Source organism: Saimiri boliviensis, chromosome 16, assembly GCF_048565385.1.
Source record: "Saimiri boliviensis isolate mSaiBol1 chromosome 16, mSaiBol1.pri, whole genome shotgun sequence".
NCBI lineage: Eukaryota > Metazoa > Chordata > Mammalia > Primates > Cebidae > Saimiri > Saimiri boliviensis.
In genome coordinates, this window is record NC_133464.1 from 50755610 (window position 1) to 50778405 (window position 22796).

At 37.7% G+C, this 22796-nt stretch overlaps 1 protein-coding gene across 1 annotated transcript in view; it reads left to right on the forward strand.

The window, feature by feature from the left end:
- Window positions 1-22796, forward strand: part of DIAPH3 (diaphanous related formin 3) — a 489112-nt gene that overhangs the window by 12308 nt on the left and 454008 nt on the right. Inside the window, exon 2 of the mRNA XM_074387642.1 lies at window positions 20067-20099. Coding sequence (XP_074243743.1) covers window positions 20067-20099 — 33 coding nt within the window. The remainder of the gene's footprint in view (window positions 1-20066; window positions 20100-22796) is intronic.

A 22796-nucleotide genomic window follows, 5' to 3' on the forward strand; every position in this document is an offset into this window, starting at 1 on the left:
ACTTCTTCTTGCTTCCTACTTCCTTTCTCCTCACAGCTTTTTTTTTTTTTTTCCCCTGGGGGACACTGAGATTATGTCCAGGGACTCAGTCATTCATTGCAGTGTGACACACACCAGAGGTTTGGTGCCTGGATATATTCTTTTCCTTTCTGTTTCATGTAGACCTCCAGCCCCTTGACATTGCCTCTCTTTCGATGTCTGTCTCCTGCTGTCAACATTTGCTCCACACTAAACCCACACTCCACTAAAGTAACCATGGAGCTCCCTTTGAACTGGGATGCCTTCAAACTCCTCCTTTCCTCACACCTCACATAAGGTAGCATATCCATAAATAATAGAACCTTTGGCCTCCTTGTTCAGTTGCCTCAGATCGCCAAGTCTGAAGCAACCTGGCAGGCTTCTGTGGCTGAACTGGGTACCTGCATCCTGGTGGAAACCACTCCCAGCTTTGTGAACTGATGCCCTTAGACATCAGGTATCTCTGTGTCCTTGGTGCTGCTAGATAGCAATCATCGTCACAATTGCTACATTTGTTCAGCTCATACAATGGGCTGGGCACTGTTTTCATCACTTATCCCTCACATAGTGCTTTGAAATGGGCACCCTCCCTACTGTTATTTTGCACATCAGAGGGTTGAGACATAGAGAGGTTAACTGGGAATAGGGCATGATTTGTCCTGGCGTTTAGCTCTTTGGTCATTTTCTTTTCCATTTCTCACAGTGTTTATGCTAAACTTTTATCACTGTCTTTACCTCATCTATGGGCCTGATTCTTTTTTGTCCTAAATGATTTTTTCAATTGAAAAGCAGCCAGGCATGATGGCTCATGTCTATAATTCTAGCACTTTTTGGAAGGCCAAGGTGCGTGGATAGCTTGAGTCCAGGAGTTCAAGACCAGCCTGGGCAACAAGGTGAAACCTTGTCTATACAAAAAATACAAAACTATTAGCCTGGCATGGTGGTGCATGCCTGTAGTCCCAGCTGCTTGGGAGGCTGAGGTGAGAGGATTGCTTGAGCCTGGAAAGCAGAGGTGGTAATGAGCCACCATTGTGTCACTGCACTCCAGTATGGGAAACAGCGCAGGAGCCTGTCTCAAAAAATAAGTAAATAAACTGAAAAACAATGTACTTCTTAAAAAGTCCAATGATGTAAGAGGAAAAAGGGAAATTCCCTAAGTCTCTCTTCTGTCTCAGACCACAAGTAAGGTCCCCTCCACCACCCGCCATGATGACATTTATTATTTTTTCTTTTTTAACGTGAAAGAAAGTATCAGAGATAAAACAAAAGATGGGTACTCTATAGTCAGAGCAGCCTCAAGGGCTGCTGGTTAGCTTATTATTTTCTTTTACATCCTTGTTTTTTTTTTTGAGACAGTGTCTTACTTTGTCACCCAGGCTGGTGTGCAGTGGTACAATTATGGCTCACTGCAGCCTCCACCTCTTGGGCTCAAGTGATCTTCTACCTCAGCTTCTGGAGTAGCTGGGACTACAGGCATGCTGAACCACTCGGCTTATTTATTTATTTATTTATTTATTTATTTATTCTAGAGCCAGGGTCTCACTGTTTTGCCCTGGCTCATCTTGAACTCTTGCGCTTAATTTTTCTACCTCAATCTCTCAAAGTTCTGGGATCGCAGATGTGAGCCATAGCACCTGGCTCTTTTCTCTCCTTCCAGTGATATAGTGTGTACGTGTCAAGCACCTACTTTTTTCCCACATGGGAACATACCATGGCATTCACTTAAGATCTCAGAAATGATTGCTCCTGACTCTTAGCATGCCCCTTGATACCGTTTTCAGAGAGAAAATTTTCCTAGAGCTTGCTGTAATTGCTTATATCTACAACCATTCTTCATTGTTTCTCCTCCAATATCCACGGAAGGAATATATTTGCCTGTTTGAGGTTAATCCCTTTATTGCTGTTCTTGGCCCATGCGCATTCAGTAAGGAAGCTTTCACTCTTTACACATTCCATCCTATAAGGATGCTGAAATGTTTACTATTGTGAAAGAAAAAGCAGAAGGAAAACCAAAACCAAACAATCCCTCTCCTCAACTTTCCCTTGACCCTTTGTCTCTCTAAATACCATGCTCTGCTTCCTTCCTTTGTAGCCACTTTCTGTGCATTGCTTGTTTTCATTTATTCAGTAAATTTTTGAATGCCAGTTTTACCGAGCATAGCACACACAAGTCAAGTAGATGCAAGTTGGTCCTTGATTTCAAGAGGTTTATATTCAGTCTTATATGGGGAAAGAGAGGTTTCAATCAACAGATATGCTGCAGTGTTACTGGAGAGTTCATGTAGCATAATCTTGAAGAACTCAGGCTGTGGAGTTAATTTGGGCTTTTTTTTGAGTCAGGGTCTTGCTCTGTTTGCTGGAGGGCAGACGCATGATCTGGCTCATTGTAGCCTCGTGCTTCTGGGCTCCAGTGATCCTCCCACCTCAGCTTCCTGAGTAGTTAGGATTATAGGTGTACATTCCCATGCCCAGCTAATATTTAAGAAAATTTTTTATAGAGATGGGGTCTCACTATGTTGCCCAGGCTGGTCTTGATCTCTTAGTCTCAAGTCATCCCCCCACCTTGGCCTCCCAAAGAGCTGGGATTACAGGTGTGAGCAACTTTGCCTGGCCTAACCTGGGCTTAAGTCCTGGTTCTGTGTTTGATAGCTGTGTGACCTTGGAGAATTAATACATTTTTTTTCTTTTTTGGGTTCTTCACCTGTGAAACAGGAATAGTAATATCTATATTATAGGTTACATATGATGATCCACTGTGCTATAGAGTGTTGCTGCTATTATGATAGCATTGGTAGAGGGAGGGTATACTCATTAAGGAGGGATGAGCCATCTCTCATTGGTTCGTCAACCTTGCCTCTGCTTCTGTCATTCCTCTGAAATTGCTTTGGCAGATCAACAACTGCTAAACTTGATGCTGATTTTTTTAAAGCCTCACCCTATATAACCTCTTCATTGTATTTTGTACTAACCTTGCCCTCCTTGAAACCATGGTCTAACATGTTCTTCTCTTCTGATCTTTGGTTATTCCCTTCCCCACCCTTTAAGATGAGTGTTCCCAAGTAATATCTCTTTGATTTTCTCTTTTTACTTTATCATAATTCTAATGTGAACTCATCCGTTTTTTTTTTTTTTTTTTTTTTTTTTTCGCTTTACTACCACTTAGGTTAGTGCTTTCTGAGATGATGGAAATGTTGTGTCCTGCCATGTTCAACTTGATAGTCACTAGCTATATGTGGCTTTTGAGCACTTCAGTGTGGCTACTGCTACCAAAGAGCTGAATTTTTAATTTGATGTAATTTGAATTAAGTTGTGTTTAAATAGCTATATGTGGCTGATGACTAGCATATTGGACAGCTCAGATTTAGAAGTTGATGACTTCTTAAACTCCATCTCTATTTTAGGATGCTCTTTTGAGCTTCTGTCCAACATATTCAACCTATTTTACATGGTTGGCTTAGAGGTACCTCAAACTCAACGTATCTCAACTTGAATTTATCTGCTTTCTCATAAAGTTCTTTCTTTTATATTCTCTTAGTCAATGTCATCATTTTATCCTTGGATTTATTCTCAAGTTCTTGATCTTTTAACTCCCATGTCCATTGGTTATCCAGCAACCTTGATTATGCTTCCAGGGTACTTAACAGCATTCGCCTCTTCTCCACTCCTTCCGTCCCTGACCTTACTTCTCTTACCTTCCATTTCTCTGCTGGGTTATTGCAGTAGCTTCCTAACTGATTTCCTTGGCTCTGGTTCTTGGGTCTACTCTGTTTCATCCAGCATGTTGCTGCTACAACAGTTTTCTTTGGAACACAAGTGTGATTATGGAACCTGCTTAAAACTCTTCAATTTATCTCCTGCATCATTCACAACTTAAAGGCTGAGTAGCATGATCTTGTCATTTAATGATTTTGTCATTACCCATATTTCTAGATTGAATCCCTCAATTTCCACCTGAAATTCCAATTCCTCATCTACACAATCTACTTGTATGTCCCGGCATGATTGCAATGCAGTTTTACAAGCTAGACATCCTGTCTGGAAAGCTTTAGCTCTGTGCTGGTTTGGTCCATTCCAGTGTCCTCTGTGCATGCTTGAAGTGAATCTGGACCCTGCGGTGTTCCCTGGTATCTGTAAGCAACTCTTCTGGCATGCTTAGATCAGTATCTGTTATAGCACTAATCTCATTGTACTGTACCTTACAGATTGAAGTTTCTGTTAGACTTACTTATCTGATAGATGTGTTGGAGAGGGGAAGGGGAGGCCTAGGAGGAAATTTTCCCTATTTGAGTCTCTAGTTCCAAATATGTACCAAGTAGACTGATGAACACATTTACCTTTTTTCTTTGGTCCCAATCTCCTTAAGAACCTTGGCTGCTCAGTCTTCCAAAATGACCTTTTTTTTCAAATGATCTTTTCTCTGTAAATAGAAATTTGCACACATTGAAGACACATGCTGAGAGTTTTCCTGTGGCATTCTTGGCAGCATTTTTTTGTTTGTTTCTAGATCTTCTTCAGTTGACAGACATGGGCCTACATTCAGATTTAAGGGGACTACCTGTGGCCCTTGGAGGCTTCACCTGTGAGTCAGGTGTTTCTTATAGACTACCTTCCAGTAACGTGATTTAACCCTTCTAGATAACATGGACATTTTCTTCTGGCAAAGATGATGCACCTTTATAGCCTATAAGGCTACCCTCAATAAGTTTATGAGTGAAAACAACATCAGTGATGACAGAAACAGGCATGTGAAAATTATCTGCATATCCTCGTGAGATCTACAGTGCTTAGTAATTTGCACTAGATTATTAGGCTCATTGGGTGCCTTCCCTTACCTGTAGCTGTCAGCTGCTGACTTCTGGCAACCCTTGTTGCCTTTTTTTTTTTTATTAGTGTGTTTGAATGGTGCCATAATCAACATAAAACTATTGTACTTTTAAAAGTCCTATACAAATATGCTTGAATCATGACAGAAGTTGTCTTTGGCATTGTTGGAGGATTGCCAAGGACAGTTAGGCTGCAGTTGTTTGAGCTTGTGGCTGGACTACAGAAACTGGTGTGTTCATAACCAGACTGCAACATAGAATGTAACATGTTAAGATTTCACTGTACAGCATATGACACAGTGCAAATTAGGTACAGTATTGGGCTGCTCTTATCAAATCCCCTTCTAGGATTTATCTCTCCAAATTCCCCACATTGCTTTGGATGACAAGTGCAAAGGAAAGCATTGAGGTGATGAACCTGTGTTTTTCAGTATGTTTAGCTCTGGCAGGCAATTACTAATGTTATATTATTTTTTCAGTCACCAAAAAGGGAAAATAAGTGACCCAGCCTATTTTTTGTTATGCTAGAACTTATTGGATTGTAAACTTCTTCAGGGCGGGTACCATATTTTATAGGTCTTTATGACCCAGCCCTCACCTGGTGGCCTGGTAACTTAGATGCGGAGTAACTGTATCCTGTTTGGTTAATATTTCTGAAATAAATGTAAAATGTAACCTACATCTTATGCATAGTACTGGAACTGCATGTAAAAACTTTAATTGTGCTTTTTCTTCATTTTTCAGATGCTAATTTTATAAATTTGTAATCATCTTTTTGATTTTTAAAAGAAAAAGAAAAAAAAGAATGAAGGAGAGGAAGAAAGAGAAAGAGGGAGAGAGAACGGGAGTATTGCTTTATTGCCCAGGCTAGAATGCAGTTTAAAAATGGATATTGAAAACCTCTTTTATGCCAATAATTGTGCTTAATAATGTAGACAGGAAGAAATGAGAGAAGAAAATAACAAACAAACAGCCAACCAATATTTCATTTAAACCTGTGTAATGCTATACAATTACTGAGGAATGATTTACTTCATTTTTAGAGTAGGTGTGATGTGGTACTGATAAGAGTGTATATTTTGTGTATTTGAAGTGGAGAGTTCTATAAATGTTTATTAAGTTTACTTATTCCAGATCTGAGTTCAAGTCCTGGATATCCTTGTTAATTTTCTGTCTCATTGATCTGTCTAATATTGATGTTAAAGTCTCCCACTATTATTGTGTGGGAGTCTAAGTCACTTTATAAGTCTTATGTATCTGGGTGCTCCTATATTGGGTGCATATATATTTAGGATCGTTAGCTCTTCTTGTTGCATTGATCCTTTTACATTTATGTAATGTCCTTCTTTGCCTCTTTTGATCTTTGTTGCTTTAAAGTCTATTTTATCAGAGGCGAGAATTGCAACTCCTGCTTTTTATTTATTTATTTTTGTTCTCCATTTGGTTGGTAAATCTTTCTCTATCCCTTTGTTTTGAGTCTTAGTGTATCCTTGCATGTGATTTGGGTCTAGATGCAGCATATCGATGGGTTTTGGCTGTGTCTTTTGATTGGGGGATTTAGTCGATTTAAATTTAAGATTAATAATAATATATGTGAGTTTAATACTGCCATTTGATGTTAGCTGGCTGTTTTGCCCATTAGTTGATGTAAATGCTTCATTATGTTGATGCTCTTTACTTTTTGGTGTATTTTTGGAAAGGCTGATGATATTGGTTGTTCCTTTCTACGTGTAGTACTTCTTTCAGAAGCTCTTGTAAAGCAGGCCTGGTGGTGATGAAATCTCTGAGTACTTGCTTGTTCACAAAAGATTTTATTTTTCCTTCACTTGTGAAGCTTAGTTTGGCTGGATATGAAATTCTGGGTTGAAAGTTCTTTTCTTTAAAGATGTTGAATATTGGCCCCCAGTGTCTTCTGGCTTGTAGGGTTTCTGCTGAGAGATCTGCTGTGAGTTTCATAGGCTTTCCTTTGTGGGTAACCTGACCTTTCTCTCCGGCTGCCCTTAGCATTTTCTCCTTCATTTCAACACTGGTGAATCTGACGATTATGTGCCTTGGGGTTGCTCTTCTTGAGGAATATCTTTGTGGTGTTCTCGGTATTACCTGGAGTTGAATATTGGCCTGCCTTGCTAGGTTGGGAAAGTTTTCCTGAATAATATCCTGAAGCGTATTTTCCAGCTTGGATTCATTCTCTTCGTCACATTCAGGTACACCTATCAAACGTAAATTAGGTCTTTTCACATAGTCCCATATTTCTTGGAGACTTTGCTCATTCCTTTTTATCCTTTTTTCTCTAATCCTATCTTCTTGTTTTATTACATTAAGTTAGTCTTCGACCTCTGATATCCTTTCTTCTGCTTGATCAATTCAGCTGTTAAAACTTGTGCATACTTCGCGAAGTTCTCATGTTGTGTTTTTCAGGTCAATTAATTCTCTTATATTCCTCTCTAAATTATCTATTCTCGTTAGCATTTTGTCAAATCTTTTTTCAAAGTTCTTAGTTTCTTTGCATTGGGTTAGAACAAGTTCTTTTAACTCACAGAAGTTTCTTATTATCCACCTTTTGAAGCATACCTCTGTTAATGGAACATACTCGTTCTCTGTCAGGCCTTGTTCAGTTGCTGATGAGGAACTGTGATCCCCTGTAGAGGGAGAAGTGTTCTGATTTTGGGTATTCTCAGCCTTTTTAGGCTGGTTTCTTCCCTTCATTATAAATTTATCCATCTGTCGTCTCTGTAATTACCGACTTTCTAATTAGGTTTTTGAGTGGACGTCTGACTTGTTGATTCCCGGTGCTGGAATCTGAGCAATCCACAGCGCAGGCTAAAACAGCGGCGTTAAGATTGATGGTGCTTTTCTGCCCGGGAATCTCCGGTCTGGGTTCCTTCTTGAGTCCGTCCTTCGATCAGCTGAATAGCCGACTCTGCCTTCCTGGAGCTCCAAATGTAGGCCAAAAGGGGACCCAGTCCCGTTTACTCTGCACCAAGAACCGCCGCTGTGGCCACAAAAGTCACGCTGGTGACCCGTGGGGCTCCTCGGCTGGGAATCTCCTGGTCCTTGAGCAACAAAAATTCGCCTGAAAGTGTGGCGTCCTCTTGTTCTCTGTGCTTTCACTGGGAGTTACAATCCTGAGCGGCTAGTGATCAGCCATTTTGGATCTCTCTCTTGCTTCTTTTTAAGAGATAAAACAATTCAGAGGGTTTAATAAAAACTACTATTTACATTATGCAAGAAAACTTAATGATAATTTAATTATTTGGAAAATAAAATTTAAACTTTAGCAATAATTTAAGAAATTAAATTTTCTTTAGCTGTTGTATTACGTTGTATTCCTGACGAGCATGTTTTAGTGACACGTTGGAATGTGGATAATTTTGGCTTATGTTTTAGTCTGAATTGGGAGTGCATGGTTTATAAGGTTTGTGGTATATACCACAGCTTTAAAAAAATCTATAAAAGATAAATAAAAAAGTTTTTCATTTCTATTATATATTTGAGAGCAACTTCAAAGGAGGAAGCCTCCTAGCAAACTATGTATTCTTATTAGTGTTAGTCAGTTTACAGAAATTGCAACCCCACCCATGCTCATTTATCTCTGAGGTTTATTTATTTATTTATTTTTTCTTTTCTTTTTTCTTTTAATCACCAATAACTCCAGAGAATATACCAAGAAAATCTCTGAGGTTTTAAGGTGTGGTTTTATAGTCAGTGTTGTTGTTACCATTTAATAACCATCCAATTGGAATTATGCTCATCTTTCTTGTTAAGATTTCATTTTTGAATTCTTTGCCCCATAAATAATTCAGAAACTGCTTCAGCAGTTGGCTGTCCCATCATAGTACTGGGGACTGAGGGAAAGGAAGGAGAATGAGGGTGGATTTTTGACTCATTCCCAGCCTGGACATTCATCAACCCTTATAAATCACTTCTGTGCTATTCCATTTCTCTAAGATGGGGATCATAGTGAATTTTTAGGGTTGCTGGGTATACTAATAACAATAAGTTGTAGTAGTAATGATAAGGTGGGCTATATCATATGAGTACCTAGGGGGCCATTTAGGAATCTTGGGTTCTGTCTCAGTTAAAGTTCCATTTGGTCTAAAGAACAGACTCCTATACAATATCTACTTGAATCCTGAAAGGAGGAATTAAAGATACACAGGAGTATCACCTGAATCAAGCTGGCCCTCATGTAGGAGTGGAACCAGGAACTAAAAGCTGACAGCTTCTTTCTGTCTCCCTCTCAGGCCATCCAGCATCTCTCTGCTTCTCACTCGGCATAGGTCCACTGTTGGTTCTTGGCATTTTGTGGCTTCCACTGCTTTGATCTTCACACAGCCAAGCCTAGAACCTCATAATTCCAGACAGGCATATATATCCTTGGTCCATGCAAGAGTAGGGCCTGATTTTCATCTCTGAATTCCAATTCCAGAATTGTGGGATAATGGGGATTTGATTGGCTCTGCTTGGGTTTAGCTGTGGCGAGAGCTGGCTTACAAGGAACAGTGAAGACTGGTGGGCCCACCTCTATGGCATAGGCATTCTCAGAGAAGAGATGATGCAGGATGCAGATAAACCCATGGGCACCTACCATGTTTACCTGAGGGGATCTTTGGAGATTCCTTGATGATAGTCTTGGTACTGAAAGACTGAGTCTAAAATAGTTTGCCTAGTTTTAGTAGTGTGTATCCTGGTTGCACATTAGAGTTACCTGGGGGATCTTTAAAATTATCCACAGCAGGCTCCATCTTTGGGTATTGATTCATTTGGCCTGGGATGTTACATAGGCATCTGTATTGGGAAAGGAAAACAAGCTTTCAGGTGATTCTCATATGTAGTCAGGTTGATAACCGCTGCCTAAAGTGTTCCCTCCACCAATGATAGGGCTGGGGATTCAAAGTTGAGGGGAACATGGTACCCGTCACATACAAGCAGAAGAGGAGGCATACACATAAACTGCAAGACAAAGATCAGTGACCCAAGGGAGTTATAAACAAAAGGGATGTGGGAGGACGGAAATGAGATTATTTCTTGGTAATAATGAAGGTTGACCCATCCTTACTCTAAATTTATATCTGCAGTACCTACTCGATTTGTTTAGCTCACCTCATTCATGCATCTGACTGTGAGTCTCTGGAGGCCCTGGCAGCACGCTGGCTCTGGGGATGGCATTAGGAAACTGCCACTGCTTAGACTTCTCAACTCCCATATTTGAGTCCCAAAGAAATATGACAACACTTGAAAGGCCCCAGAGGGCAGTCCAATATAACTGACCCCCAGCAAAACAGAGCTGCTGGTAAAGTGACCATGACAAAAATCGAGCCCACAGGAGAGGCAGCACACATTTAAAATGGATTTAGATGGATTACAGAATGGTTATGGGGCCCTAGAGGAGGAGAAGACTGTTGGGAGTATCCTTGAGGAGAATGGTGCTGAGCTGAACCCAGGTGATGCTTATGTGGATCTTATTGTGAAGGAAGCAGAACAACATTGGGCAAAGTTTCCTAAACTCAGGTGTAGTATTTTGTGTACTGGCCTTTTCTATTAAGTCTGCTACCAAGCCTGTGGGGAAGATGCTTGTTTGCCTGGTGGTACAGTTAAGAAATTCAGGCTCAGAGTTAAAGTGCCCAAGATCACACAGATGATTGGTATCAGAGCTGGATTCTAATCCAGGTGAGTTTTATCCCAGAGCTCAGTCTCTTCACCTCTGCTCAATATTGCTTTATCATGCCACGGCGCAAGGGAGGTTGTAAAAGTCCGAGGAGAGGCACGCTTGGTGTGGCAAAAGCTTACAGAAACTTCCTGAATCAGGCAGCATTTGAAAGGTGAGCCAGGTATTGAGACGGAGAGGACTGCCGTAGTGTCTTGGTCAAGGCCCAGAAATAAACAGAAACCAAGGTAGGTTACTTTAACATGGATATTATTTAGGAAGTATTAAAAGAGAAAGGCTAGGCCAGGTGCGGGGGTTCATGCCTGTAATCCCAGCACTTTGGGAGGCCAAGGTGGGCACATCACGAGGTCAGGAGATTGAGATCATCCTGCCCAACATGGTGAAATTCCTGTCTCTTCTAAAATACAAACAAATTAGCCAGGCGTGGTGGCGGGCCTGTACTTCCAGCTACTCGGGAGGCTGAGGCAGGGGAATTGCTTGAACCCAGGAGGTGGAGGTTGCAGTGAGCCCAGATCCCGAGACTGTACTCCAGCCTGGCGAAGGAGCAAGACTCCGTCTCCAAAAAAAAAAAAAAAAAGGGCTGGTCGGATGACGTGGTGCTCACACACCTGTATAATCCCAGCGCTTTGGAAGGCTGAAGGATCACTTGAGGCTGAGTTCGATACCTGCCTGGGCAACATAGTGGGGACCTATTCTTTCTATTGGAAACACTCCCCTGCCCATCCACATAGATGACGCCTTAGCCCACTGGCAACTCTTCGCTCAAACACCACTTTGTCAATGAGGCCTAGGCCTACTTCAATTCCCCATATTTAAAATTGCAACCTGCATACCCTTTTGGCCTTCGCTACTTTTTCATTTTATCAGAGCATTCATCACCTTCTAACATCTTAAGTAAGTAATTTACTTATTGTGCCTATTGTCTGTTTTCTCAGTAAAGATAAGTTCCTTTAGGGCAAAAATCTTTTTTTTTAATTTATTGCTGTCTCCCTTGTCAAAAATACAGCGATGTTAATTAACAGTTGTTGCATGCATGAATGTTTTAGGAATCTCTCATTCTGTTAGAAGAACAAATTCTACATTACAAGTTTTACCTGAATCTTGGCTAAAATTTTATTTGCCTTTTGTCTTAGATCATTGCTATAATGCTTGCATGTTAATTGGCATGCATTTAAGCATGTATGATTAGCAGGTGGATACTTCACCTTTTCTTCCAATCACCATTGAATACTTTGTTATGATGCATTTTGGTTATTGGTTTATCTTGTTCTTTTGTTTGTAAGCTCCTAAGGGCAGAGACTGGATCTTCATTAAGGTTGTGTCTCACACGTGTTGTTGGCCTAATTATATCGTATAGCAGAAGAAACTTAGAATTATGAGACTAGGTCTTGCTTTAAAAATCTTAATCCTTTATTTTATTTCTTATATTTTGGTATCATTACCTTATTTACATTAAGGAATTATCTAGTAAGTGGTATTTACCCTTTTTCAAGATGGCATGATATCATTTACATTTACAATAAAGGAAAATGATAGATTTCTTTTAACTCTGTCATTAATAAGTGTCATAAAGTAGAAAAATAAAGCAAAGTCAATATATTATTGTTGCCACAGAAATTGAATTTGTGTCAAAAGGATTTGTGCTTGTGATGTAGTGATTCGTATATTTTTCTTGGAATTAAGTCTGTAGCAGGTGACAACATCAATAATTCACAGAACCAAGGAGCTTTTTGAGATTGGTTAATTTATATATGTGAATTAGAAAACAAATGAATAATGTGCTTACTATAGTCTGACATACTTGAAAATATGCATTGAAAAACCTAGCCTATTAAAAAGTCTGTGCACACAATATTTATTAGATTTTTAAGATTTTTATTTTTTCTTTTTACTAAAACATACATTTTTATTTGAAAAGGAACTAATCTATATTTTCTGCTCAATATGAAAAGTATCATCCATAGTAACTTAAACTTTTTGTATTAAAGTAAATATGCTCATTGTAGACTACTGGGGAAATACATGAAAATGTGAAACAAATCCCACAATCCAGGTATATAAAATTACCTATGATTTCTGTCTTATTTGTCTATACATATATACATTAATGAAGTTGGCATTATGTTACCTATGCAATTTTAAACGCAACTTTTTTCATTACCATTGTATTGTAAGCATTTTTCCATGTCATTATAGTCCATATGGCAGAACTGTGATTTATTTAATCTTTCCCATGTTTGAGGGAATGTTAGGCTGATTACAGCCTAACATTTAAAGTGATGCTGTAGTGATACATATTTGTGTATAAACTTTTTGTTGTATTTCTTAATTCCCAAGTATAGATTTTAGAAGTAAAATTATTAGGTTAAAGTATGAACATGGGATTTATTTTACCAAATTGTTTCCTAAAATGGCTAAACTAAATTTCCTTTATTGTGATGCTGAAATATAAACAAAATCTTTCTCAAATGTATGTGAAAGAATGGGTGATGCTCTGTTAGTCTTAGGACCATCCAATCTAAATTTGTGTCGTAGACAAGATGTCTAGGCTGCTAAGCCACTCTCAGAAGCAATTTAGTAGTTTGGATAAGCTTCAAGGTGATTCTAGGAGTTCTGGGATCAGTCTAATTCTCTGTATAGCAAATACTGTAAATGCTTTCAGCCTTCTCCAGACGATGAAAAAGGTCTTGGATTCCAATAACCTGGAACTGAACCTGCTTGTAAAGTGGTTCAGAGATTCGATTTGCTTTTCCCTCAACATGTTGCAAAACAGTTTTTGATCTGGTAGTGTAGGTGAAAAGAACTAGAATAGACAAAGAGCATCTTAAAATAAGTATAAAAGTTGTGTTAGTAAATTAGCCATTGTATTTTTCCCTTTGATTTTACCCCAACATTGAATAAATTCATTCAAGGAAAAAGAATATTGGAGTTATGTTAGAATGAAAAATTACTTGTTAGGTACCTAGCCTCTATGGGGTAGAATCTAGGTCAGAGTTCCAAGCTGCAATTTGAGAATTGTTTTTTCTAGAGAGGTAGTTCTTTCCTAGCAGCTATGTTGCCTCCTTAAACCTTGCGTTCTCAGAGAAATAAATCTTTTCACCTCTGTGGACACTTGAATGATACCTCCTCCTTAAAGCTGATCTCTCTTGCTGGCTCACCTTTCACGATGTAGGAATTGAGAGATAGGGAGGTCTGGATACTGGGTTGCATGACAGTAGAGAAGCTGGATAATGAGTAATACATGGTATATTTGTCTTTCTGAGGTTGGCAGAATTGCAGTTATGAACACATGAGCAGATTAAAAGAGGCTGGAGAGCTTTTCCTAATTCTCACCTGTTCCTAACATCTCCCCTTTCACTTTTTTCCTCCTTGGACTAAAAATCATGTGAACTTAAAAGTTTTTCTTTGTAGTATCAAAGAGCCAGCTCTACTCTTGTCCTCAGTGCTATGAAAGCTTCAGTGTTATTTTTGGACCTTTCTTAGATGTTAAATCTGGAGCCCTTGAAGAATAATATTTTCACATCTATGTGTGTTGTGAGTTGCCAGGGAGATGATCCATAGATAGACTCTGTAGGTGTGTTTAGTGTCATGGCTGGCAGGAATATTACTTTAAATTTCCATAGTCTTTATAATTGGTGTTGACGTTAAGATAAACACAAGGGTGTGGGCTATAAATTTTATTAGATTGAAGCACATATTCATAAATTATTGGTGGAAAGGAATAATCTAATCTGGACTTCAAAACAAAACTGAGCAACATCTCAACCTATTATCATCAGCTATAGATTATGATTAAGATTGATCCTTTCTTTTTTCCCATAAGATTCCCCCTCCCCTCCCCTCTCCTCTACTCCCGTCCCTTCCCCTTCACCCCCCTCCCTCCCTCCCTTCCTTCCTTCTTTCGTCAGTAACCTGTGATTTATTCATTTTGTCAAGGCAATGGTGTTATGTCATAGTCTATATAATGAACAATCTGTAATACTTAGGTACTAAGTTTATGCTTATGAGACTGAATGATTTGTATCTTAGGCGAAGCATTTAAATAAATGATGCAGTTGATAATTCGTCTTATATACCGGAGATTGTTGAATTGTCTTAATACAGTATTAATTGGGACCTGTCACTTCATGGCAGTAAGGCTTGCCCCAACTCTATCAACTCCCTGTCTTCACTTCTTTGAAATCCTCTTGTACTTCTTATCTGTACCTTTTATGTGGCTTGTTTCAGGTATGTCCAGTTTTTAGAGTGAGCCATATGATTGGAAATTTATATGTGTGCAGGCTGAGGGAATGTTTAATGGCTGATAGTGATGGAGTATGGAGTAGGGTTTCTCACGTGGTACTGGGCATGCTGCCACATCATGACAGGCATGACTCGTTCAACATGTGGGTTCCCAGGTACCAACTTGACTTACTAAATAAGAATGTTGGTAGACTGAGGTCCTGTAATCAGTTTTACAAAGAAAGTCTTGGTGTGATTTTTATGCACACCAAACAAACGAAAACCTTCAACCAGCTGGTCTAGAGGATCTAGCTTATGAAAATTGCATCTGAGTCTTTAATCTTACAAGTTTTCCTCTCGTTGGTAATCCCTCATAACGATCCACTTAAATGATACAATTTTTTGGCAAGGCACGGTGGCTCATGCCTGTAATCCCAGCACTTTGAGAGGCTGATGTGGGCAGATCACCTGAGGTCAGGAGTTTGAGACTAGTCTGGCCAACATGGTGAAACCCTGTCTCCAGTAAAAATACAAAGATTAGCTGGGTGTGGTGGTGCATGCCTGTGGTCCCAGCTACTTGGGAGGCTGATGCAGGAGCATCACTTGAACCTGAGGTCATACCACTGTATTCCAGTCTGGGTGACAGAGCGAACTGTGTCTTAAAAAGAAAGATGGAAATTTTAATGGAATTAAACTGTGTCAGCCAAAGATTATTTAAAAATGCTACCACATATTTGGTTCTGATGCTAATAATAAATTGATATAAGCCTGCTAGCTTATATCTGTGGGTGGCTGTCATGTTCCTAATGATATCAATGGACAGATCGTTCGCTTTGCTGGTCTGCAGGTTCAGATATGCTAACCAATGAAAGAAAACGTAAAATTTGTGAAAAGTCTTGGGCTACAGCTTGGTATCTTTTTCACTGTATGTGGACCTCCTGGGTTTGTGTATTGCTTTGTGTACTAAAATGTATCTGTCTTTGTTACTTGTAAACTAAGTTAGTGGGGAAACTATTTCACATGCCTCTTGATATTCACAGCATTTAGCACAGTTCTCTGAAAGCTCTATATCCATTTTTTGACAGCATGTACTATCTTCAATAAAAGTTTTGATGCATTGCTTAAATGGGAATATAGAGACCTGTGTTCTGTGTTTCTACTCCTATGTTCTTTTGAAGAAAAATCTATAAAAGCTTTTTTTCTTCTTTCAATTCCAGAATGACCCTCTTGACCATTCATCCTAGGAACTTTCATTAACAGAAAACATTGTTACCCATCTGTATGTGGTTCTCCTTACTTTTTAGAGAGAAAATAGAATTAGCAAGTTGAGAAACATAGGACCATAGAAAGAAGGATGAGTTTTTAGCTTAGGAAAAGAGTCCTAATGTCACACCTTAACCAATTACCAGTAGTCCTGTGGACAGAACTGTTTATATTTTAATATCATGAGTTTTATTTGATTTCAGCGCCATAGAACATTAGTAACACCTGTAAGAATCATAGCCAGGTGATAAAACTAAAGGTCACAAAATCACATTTAGATATGAAAGGCTTAATATGTTTAAAACTGTATGCTTCTAACTTTTTTTCTTTTTGGTAAAAATAACCTTAAAAAGTTGTTATCGGGTTATTATTATTTTTAAAGGTGTTCCTAGTTGCTTCCATTTAATAATCAATTTTATGTTTCTATTTCCTTTTGGGAGTGGATGTCCACAAAGACTACTCATGAACTGGATTGATGTTTGCAGTTCCTATTTTCCTGAAAATAGTAAAAAGCATTGCTGGTGGCTATAAAACAGAAGTACTTCATTTTAAATAGTAGCTCAAGTACCAGCATAAAATCGATATTTTTATGTTACAAAGGTTTTCCTTATTTTAATTAAGGATATTACCCTTATAGTTTTGTATCTACGAAAGTAAGGCTAAGGCCAGGCGCAGTGGCTTACACTTGTAATTCAAGCATTTTGGGAAGCCAAGGCAGATGGATCATGAGGTCAGGAGTTCCAGACCAGCCTGGTCAACACAGTGAAACCCTATCTTTACTAAAAATACAAAAATGAGCTAGGCATGTTGGCAGGCGTCTCTAATTCCAGCTACTTAGGAGGCTGGTGGAGGAGAATTGCTTGATCCCAGGAGGCAGAGGTTGCAGTGAGCTGAGATCGTGCCACTGCACTTCAGCCTGGGCGACAGAGCTAGACTCTGTCTCAAAAAAAAAATAGAAAAAGTAAGGCTAAAACCGCACAGAATTATCTGAGGATTTAGTCATTCATTCTCTTCCTTTGTCCCTCCTCTTGGCAATTTCAATTTGATGGATAGTCCTGATTTCTGTGTATCAGCCAAGCAGGCAGGACCTTGAGATAATGTAAACTTTTTAATGATAAACTTGAATTTAGTATTAACATTGAAACATCCTACAAAAGGGTGCTACTTCATATAGTGTTTATATTTTTTCACTAAGTATTTAGTGTTTTTTTTCTTTATTTCATGTTTGAAGTAAACTATGATGAGACATTCCAGTTTTTATGGGAAATTACTAGTGCTTAGATTTATTTAGATTTTTAATGCTAGCCTATCTTTAGTGGTTTCTTTAAGATTGCATGTGTATACATAACTATGCAATCTCTATTCTTCAGCAAGCTAAATCTTGAAACGAAAACTATTCTGACTTTATTGTTTTGACATAGAAACACAATTCTCAGATCAGTTTTCCAGCTCCTTACTCTGTTAGTTTCTCCAGTCCTGTCTGGACCCTTGAATTTCCTGTGATTTTTCTGCCCTATTGGCTTCTCTTGCTGGTGGTGAGAATTGATAGGTAAGTGTTCTCCAGAAGAGAAGGAATAATGAATTTGACCTTCTTCTTTTCTCTCAGACTTGGTTATACTTTCCACATCTATATCCCTTTGAGTTTTTTTACTTCTCCGTGCAAGATACACCTGCATCTCAATTCTGTTGTGATTCATCACCTGTTCTTTGTGAAATATAGTAATATAGGTAATAACTGGGCTTATGTACATGTCTGTATAATTTGAAAACAGGTCAAGCATTTAGGAAATTAAATCTTCTAAAAAACTAGACCCTCAGTGAGATAGTTTCAGAATAAATATATTAAAAAAAAAATGACCAAAATGGATTCTTGGGTTGCCTTGTTTTTGCATAGTGGCTGTTCTTTTTCTTGAATGTTGTGAGCCCAGCTGAAATTTTTAAAAGACTGTCTAATTTTAGAACTTGGATAGTATATAAAATTGTTTCTCTTGGATGTTTATATCTGAATTTTTTCATCATGTAACTTATGTTTCCTGTTTTCTTATCTAATACTTTTATTTTCTGTATCTTTTATGCAGTTTTTAGATCAAAAATCTTGCCTGGACCCTAGAAATTTTATTTTAAAATTATTTATCTATTTTTATTGTCTTTTACTTTTTAAAACATCACTTTTATGGCGTTTTCCCGAAGCAACTCAAGCTGGTTTTGGGAATATTTTATTTGTTGAAATAGATGTTGTCTCTTCATTGTAGCACACCATCCTAGATGGGATTCAGCTTTATACTTTATTTCTTCGGCTTTACTTTTTAAGCATTAGGTTGCTTGGCATGCCATTGTGCCAGAAGTTCACTACATGACACTTTTTTCCCCTTTGTTTGGTCACAGGAACTTGAACCCTTTGGAGAGTGAAATGAGATGTGATTGGGGCGATACCTCTGATTGTAAAATAGCAGGAGTGAAATGTGATTAACCAAATGCAATAGGCTGGAAGTCTCTACTGGCAGGAAGGCGCACATACGACAGGCTGTTAGAGGAAGGGCACACCACGCAGGCATTGCCCCAGCTCCTTCCTCTGCAAACTCAAGACCCCTCTACTGTTGAGTTTAATTTTAGTAATGGTCTCCAGTGTGGTACTCTGGCCCTAAGTTCCTTACAGACTTTATGGTAAGGATTACAACCACTTTTAAGGACCCCTGTGCATACTTGTTAATTTCAAAGGCTGAAGATAGTATTGACTAAAAAGCAAATTCTATAGCGTGGTATTAGACACCAACCCTTAGTTAATCCGCTATTATTACTTCCTTATTCCCAGGTCAAAGTAGGTGATTCTAACTCAATAGACAGTTCAATGTGTAGCCTAGTGGTATGGCTAATGGTCATCCATTTGGCTACATTTTCTTTGGTATACACAGAATTCATTTTAGATTCCAGTTACCTTTTTTCCTTTGCACTAGAAGAAGGAATATCTTGGTGAAAGAAAGGGAGAAGAGAATCTGGGATAATGATTTATATTGTACAGATTTATAATCTGGATCATCACTGAGATAGATTCATAGCATGAAGGTGTACTTGAGTATACAAACATGAATGATAAATTTCATTCTAATAAATAAATATTGATTTAACTGTGTTCCACTTAGTCTGTTGGATAATGGTTTTAACACCTGTCCTTATAAAAGAGTAGACCTGGTTTTCTATTTAGAAAATGTGTTTGACCCTTTCCCTGCCCCTTTAAAAACTGAATGCTCCAGTGAATAAGAGAAAGGGGAATTGGTATTTGATTCCAGTTACTTCAATACAAAATCTTGCCTGACACTGGGATTTATAATACTTAGATTTCTGTGTTTTTTCTGTAAATAATTATTTTTTCCTTTGAATTGTACTTTGTACGAAACTAATTTATTCACTCTCTAGAGTGGTCTTATGTTTGTCTAGCAAGGAAATCAGCAAAAGGGTTCTTGAAGCTAGCAATGCAATTGAAAATTGTCTACCATCTCCACTGGTGATAAATCAAACTGATGTTAAAGATGCAAATAGTCATTTTAGTACATTCTTCTCCATTACCAGAATTGTTTAAGTTAATTAAGCCAGCAAAGTACTTCATTATCTATTATGCTGAATACTAATGGTAAATTTAAAGTTTCACTGTTTTATAATATGAAAAATTTTCTGAAAATCATATTAAAATCTTTAATATCCATTGTGTTCATTTTCTTTTTTTTTTAACTTTGTGCCCTCATTCTTACACAGATCCATTGTGTTCTAAGTTCATATATTAATGGTAATTAATACTCTTAATTGGGATAATATATTTATTGTACCCTAGTTAATTTTTTAGTTTGTGAGGTTTAAAAAGTCAAAAAATTTTAGTAAGTGTTTGGAAGTACAGCATGCAGGATAACTTTTGTCCGTCTTTTTGAGAAACATTAAAGCGATATATAATGTGCTTTTATTGGACTGTCAGGAATTTAATTACATTCAAGTTAGCATTGAAGAATTTTGAATGTACCCTATTAACTAAAATAAAAAAGCTGTTATAAATTACTCATATGATTACTTTTTTTTATTTGCAGCCTTTAAATATTAGGACACTGACGGATGATATGGTAAGATTTTTCTCAACTTTTCCTTTGTTATGAATTGTAACTAACTATATAACATTGATGTGTGGTGTCGTAACATCTTTGAAATTGCTAAAAGTCACATATATTGGAAATGTACTGTTCTTATAGTGCTAAGATAAGAGGCAGAACTGGTAAAATACACTAAATTGTTGGTTTTAGGTTGTAAAGTCAATGGTGGATATGTTAACTTAGAAAATTTGTTCAATTACAAATTGTTAGTCAACTTTGATTTATTCAAATCAGCTCTCATTCTGTAGGAATGAATTGCACACTTCAAAAACAAGGTAAAAGATAGCTAAAGACATGTCAACTTCTCAGAAATACGTAGTTGCTAATTAAAGGAAACCAGACAAAAATATTATACATGTTTTTTTTTTTGTAATTTTGCTTAAAAATGAGAGAATCAGGTATGCCTTACTATGTTTTTTAATGTTGAAAGTAATAGGGCTTCTCATAAGTAAGTAACACTTTATAGCACCATTACAGATTCTTGCATACTCAAGTTTTTCTGAGAAATATATTTTTAAATGTAACTTGTGGTTGATGGTAAAGGAATAACAACAAGAACAACAACAAAACCCAAATAAACAATGACACCAAAAATATGTAAGTGTGATATAGAGGAAAAAACATGGCCCCCCATTGACCAGGCTTTGGATTCAATTTCACCATATATGAAGCATGAAAGAGAATGCCTAAAACATAGTAACATTTAGAAAACAGCACCTCCAATATCCAAAGTACTGTCTTATGCACCTGGGTAAGGCAGAATACAAAGATGAAGCATAGGTCTTCACATGAATGATTTAAAAAATTGTATTAGAATGTTTATATGTTTTATTCCTTTGAATAGTACCTAAGAAAAGCATATTTATGTACAATTTTCTAGATGACATTTTCGTATACTAATACATAGAAATTGGTAACAATACAGAGCATTTTTATAGATTATGGAAGTTATTTCTCACGTTGCAAGGTAGATGTCTTTATTTTGCAGTTGACAATATTGAGGCTCAGAAAGATTACGTAGTTTGGCCAAGTCTGCCCAGCTGGCAAGTGGTGCAGCTGTAGCTTGAATTTTGTTCCACAGTGCTTCAGGTCTTATATACTTACTATGCTAACTTAGCTTGCAAATGGCTTCTTAAGGCTGATAAACCATCTGCAATTTTTATGTTTGAATTTTTATGATAATATACCATGGTATATTTGTAATAGCTTTGATATATATTTACGGAGTATACAATTTACCCATTAAAAGTGTATAATTTAGTGGTTTTTAGTATATTTAGAAGAATCGTACAACAATTACTAGTCATTTTAGAACATTTTCATCATGTTCATAAATGGTCCCTGCCTATTTTCCGTCAATTCCCTCAGTTCTGGGTAATCACTAGTCTACTTTCTGACTGTATAGATTTGCCTGTTCTGGACTTTTTATATAAATTGACTCATATCATATGTGGTCTTTTGTGATTTACTTCACTACCATAATGTGTTCAAGGTTCATCCATGTTGCATGTATCAGTACTTCATTCACTTTTTCTTTTTCTTTTTTTTTTTTTTTTTGAGACAGGGTCTCACTCTATTGTCTAGGCTGAAGTGCAGTGACATAATCATGACTCTGTTTCTAAAACTTAAGGTAAAGATTGTGGGTTGGCCATGTGCAAGGACCGTCATATAATGAAAGTAAGGGCAGTATTTGAAAGAGAGAAAAATACCATATCCATAAAATATGAATAAACCTCAAAAGTGTCATCATGCAGAATACTATCCAGCACTAAAAGTGAATGAGGCTGGTGCAGAGGCCCTACAATTTCAAAACTTTGGGAGGCCAAAGCAGGAGGATCACTTGAGCCCAGGAGTTCAAAACCAGCCTGGGCAACATAGGGAGAACTTGTCTCTCTAAAACAGTAAAAATTAACCAAGTGAGGTAGTGCATGCCTGTAATCTCAGCTACTCAGGAGGCTGAGGTGGTAGGATTGCTTGAGCCCAGGAGGTCAAGATTGCAGTGAGTCATGATACTCATATGATATGAGTCAATTTATATAAAAAGTCCAGAACAGGTAAATCTATACAGTCAGAAAGTAGAGACAATTTGATTTCCTCCTTTCCTATTTGAATACCCTTTATTTCTTTTTCTTGCCTGATTGCTCTGGCTAGAACTTCCAATACTATATTGAATAGGAGTGGTGAGAGAGGGCATCCTTGTCTAGTGCCAGATTTCAAAGGGAATGCTTCCAGTTTTTGTCCATTCAGTATGATATTGGCTGTTGGTTTGTCATAAATAGCTTTTATTATTTTGAGGTACATTTAATCAATACCTAGTTTATTGAGGGTTTTTAGCATAAAGGACTGTTGAATTTTGTCAAAGGCCTTCTCTGCATCAATTGAGATAATCATGTGGTTTTTGTCTTTGGTTCTGTTTTTGTGGTGAATTACATTTATAGACTTGCGTATGTTGAACCAGCCTTGCATCTCCAGGATGAAGCCTACTTGATCATGGTGAATAAGCTTTTTGATGTGCTGTTGCAATCGGTTTGCCAGTATTTTATTGAAGATTTTTGCGTCTATGTTCATCATGGATATTGGCCTGAAGTTTTCTTTTCTTGCTGAGTCTCTGCTGGGTTTTGGTAGGAAGATGATGTTTGTCTTATAAAATGATTTGGGAAGGATTTCCTC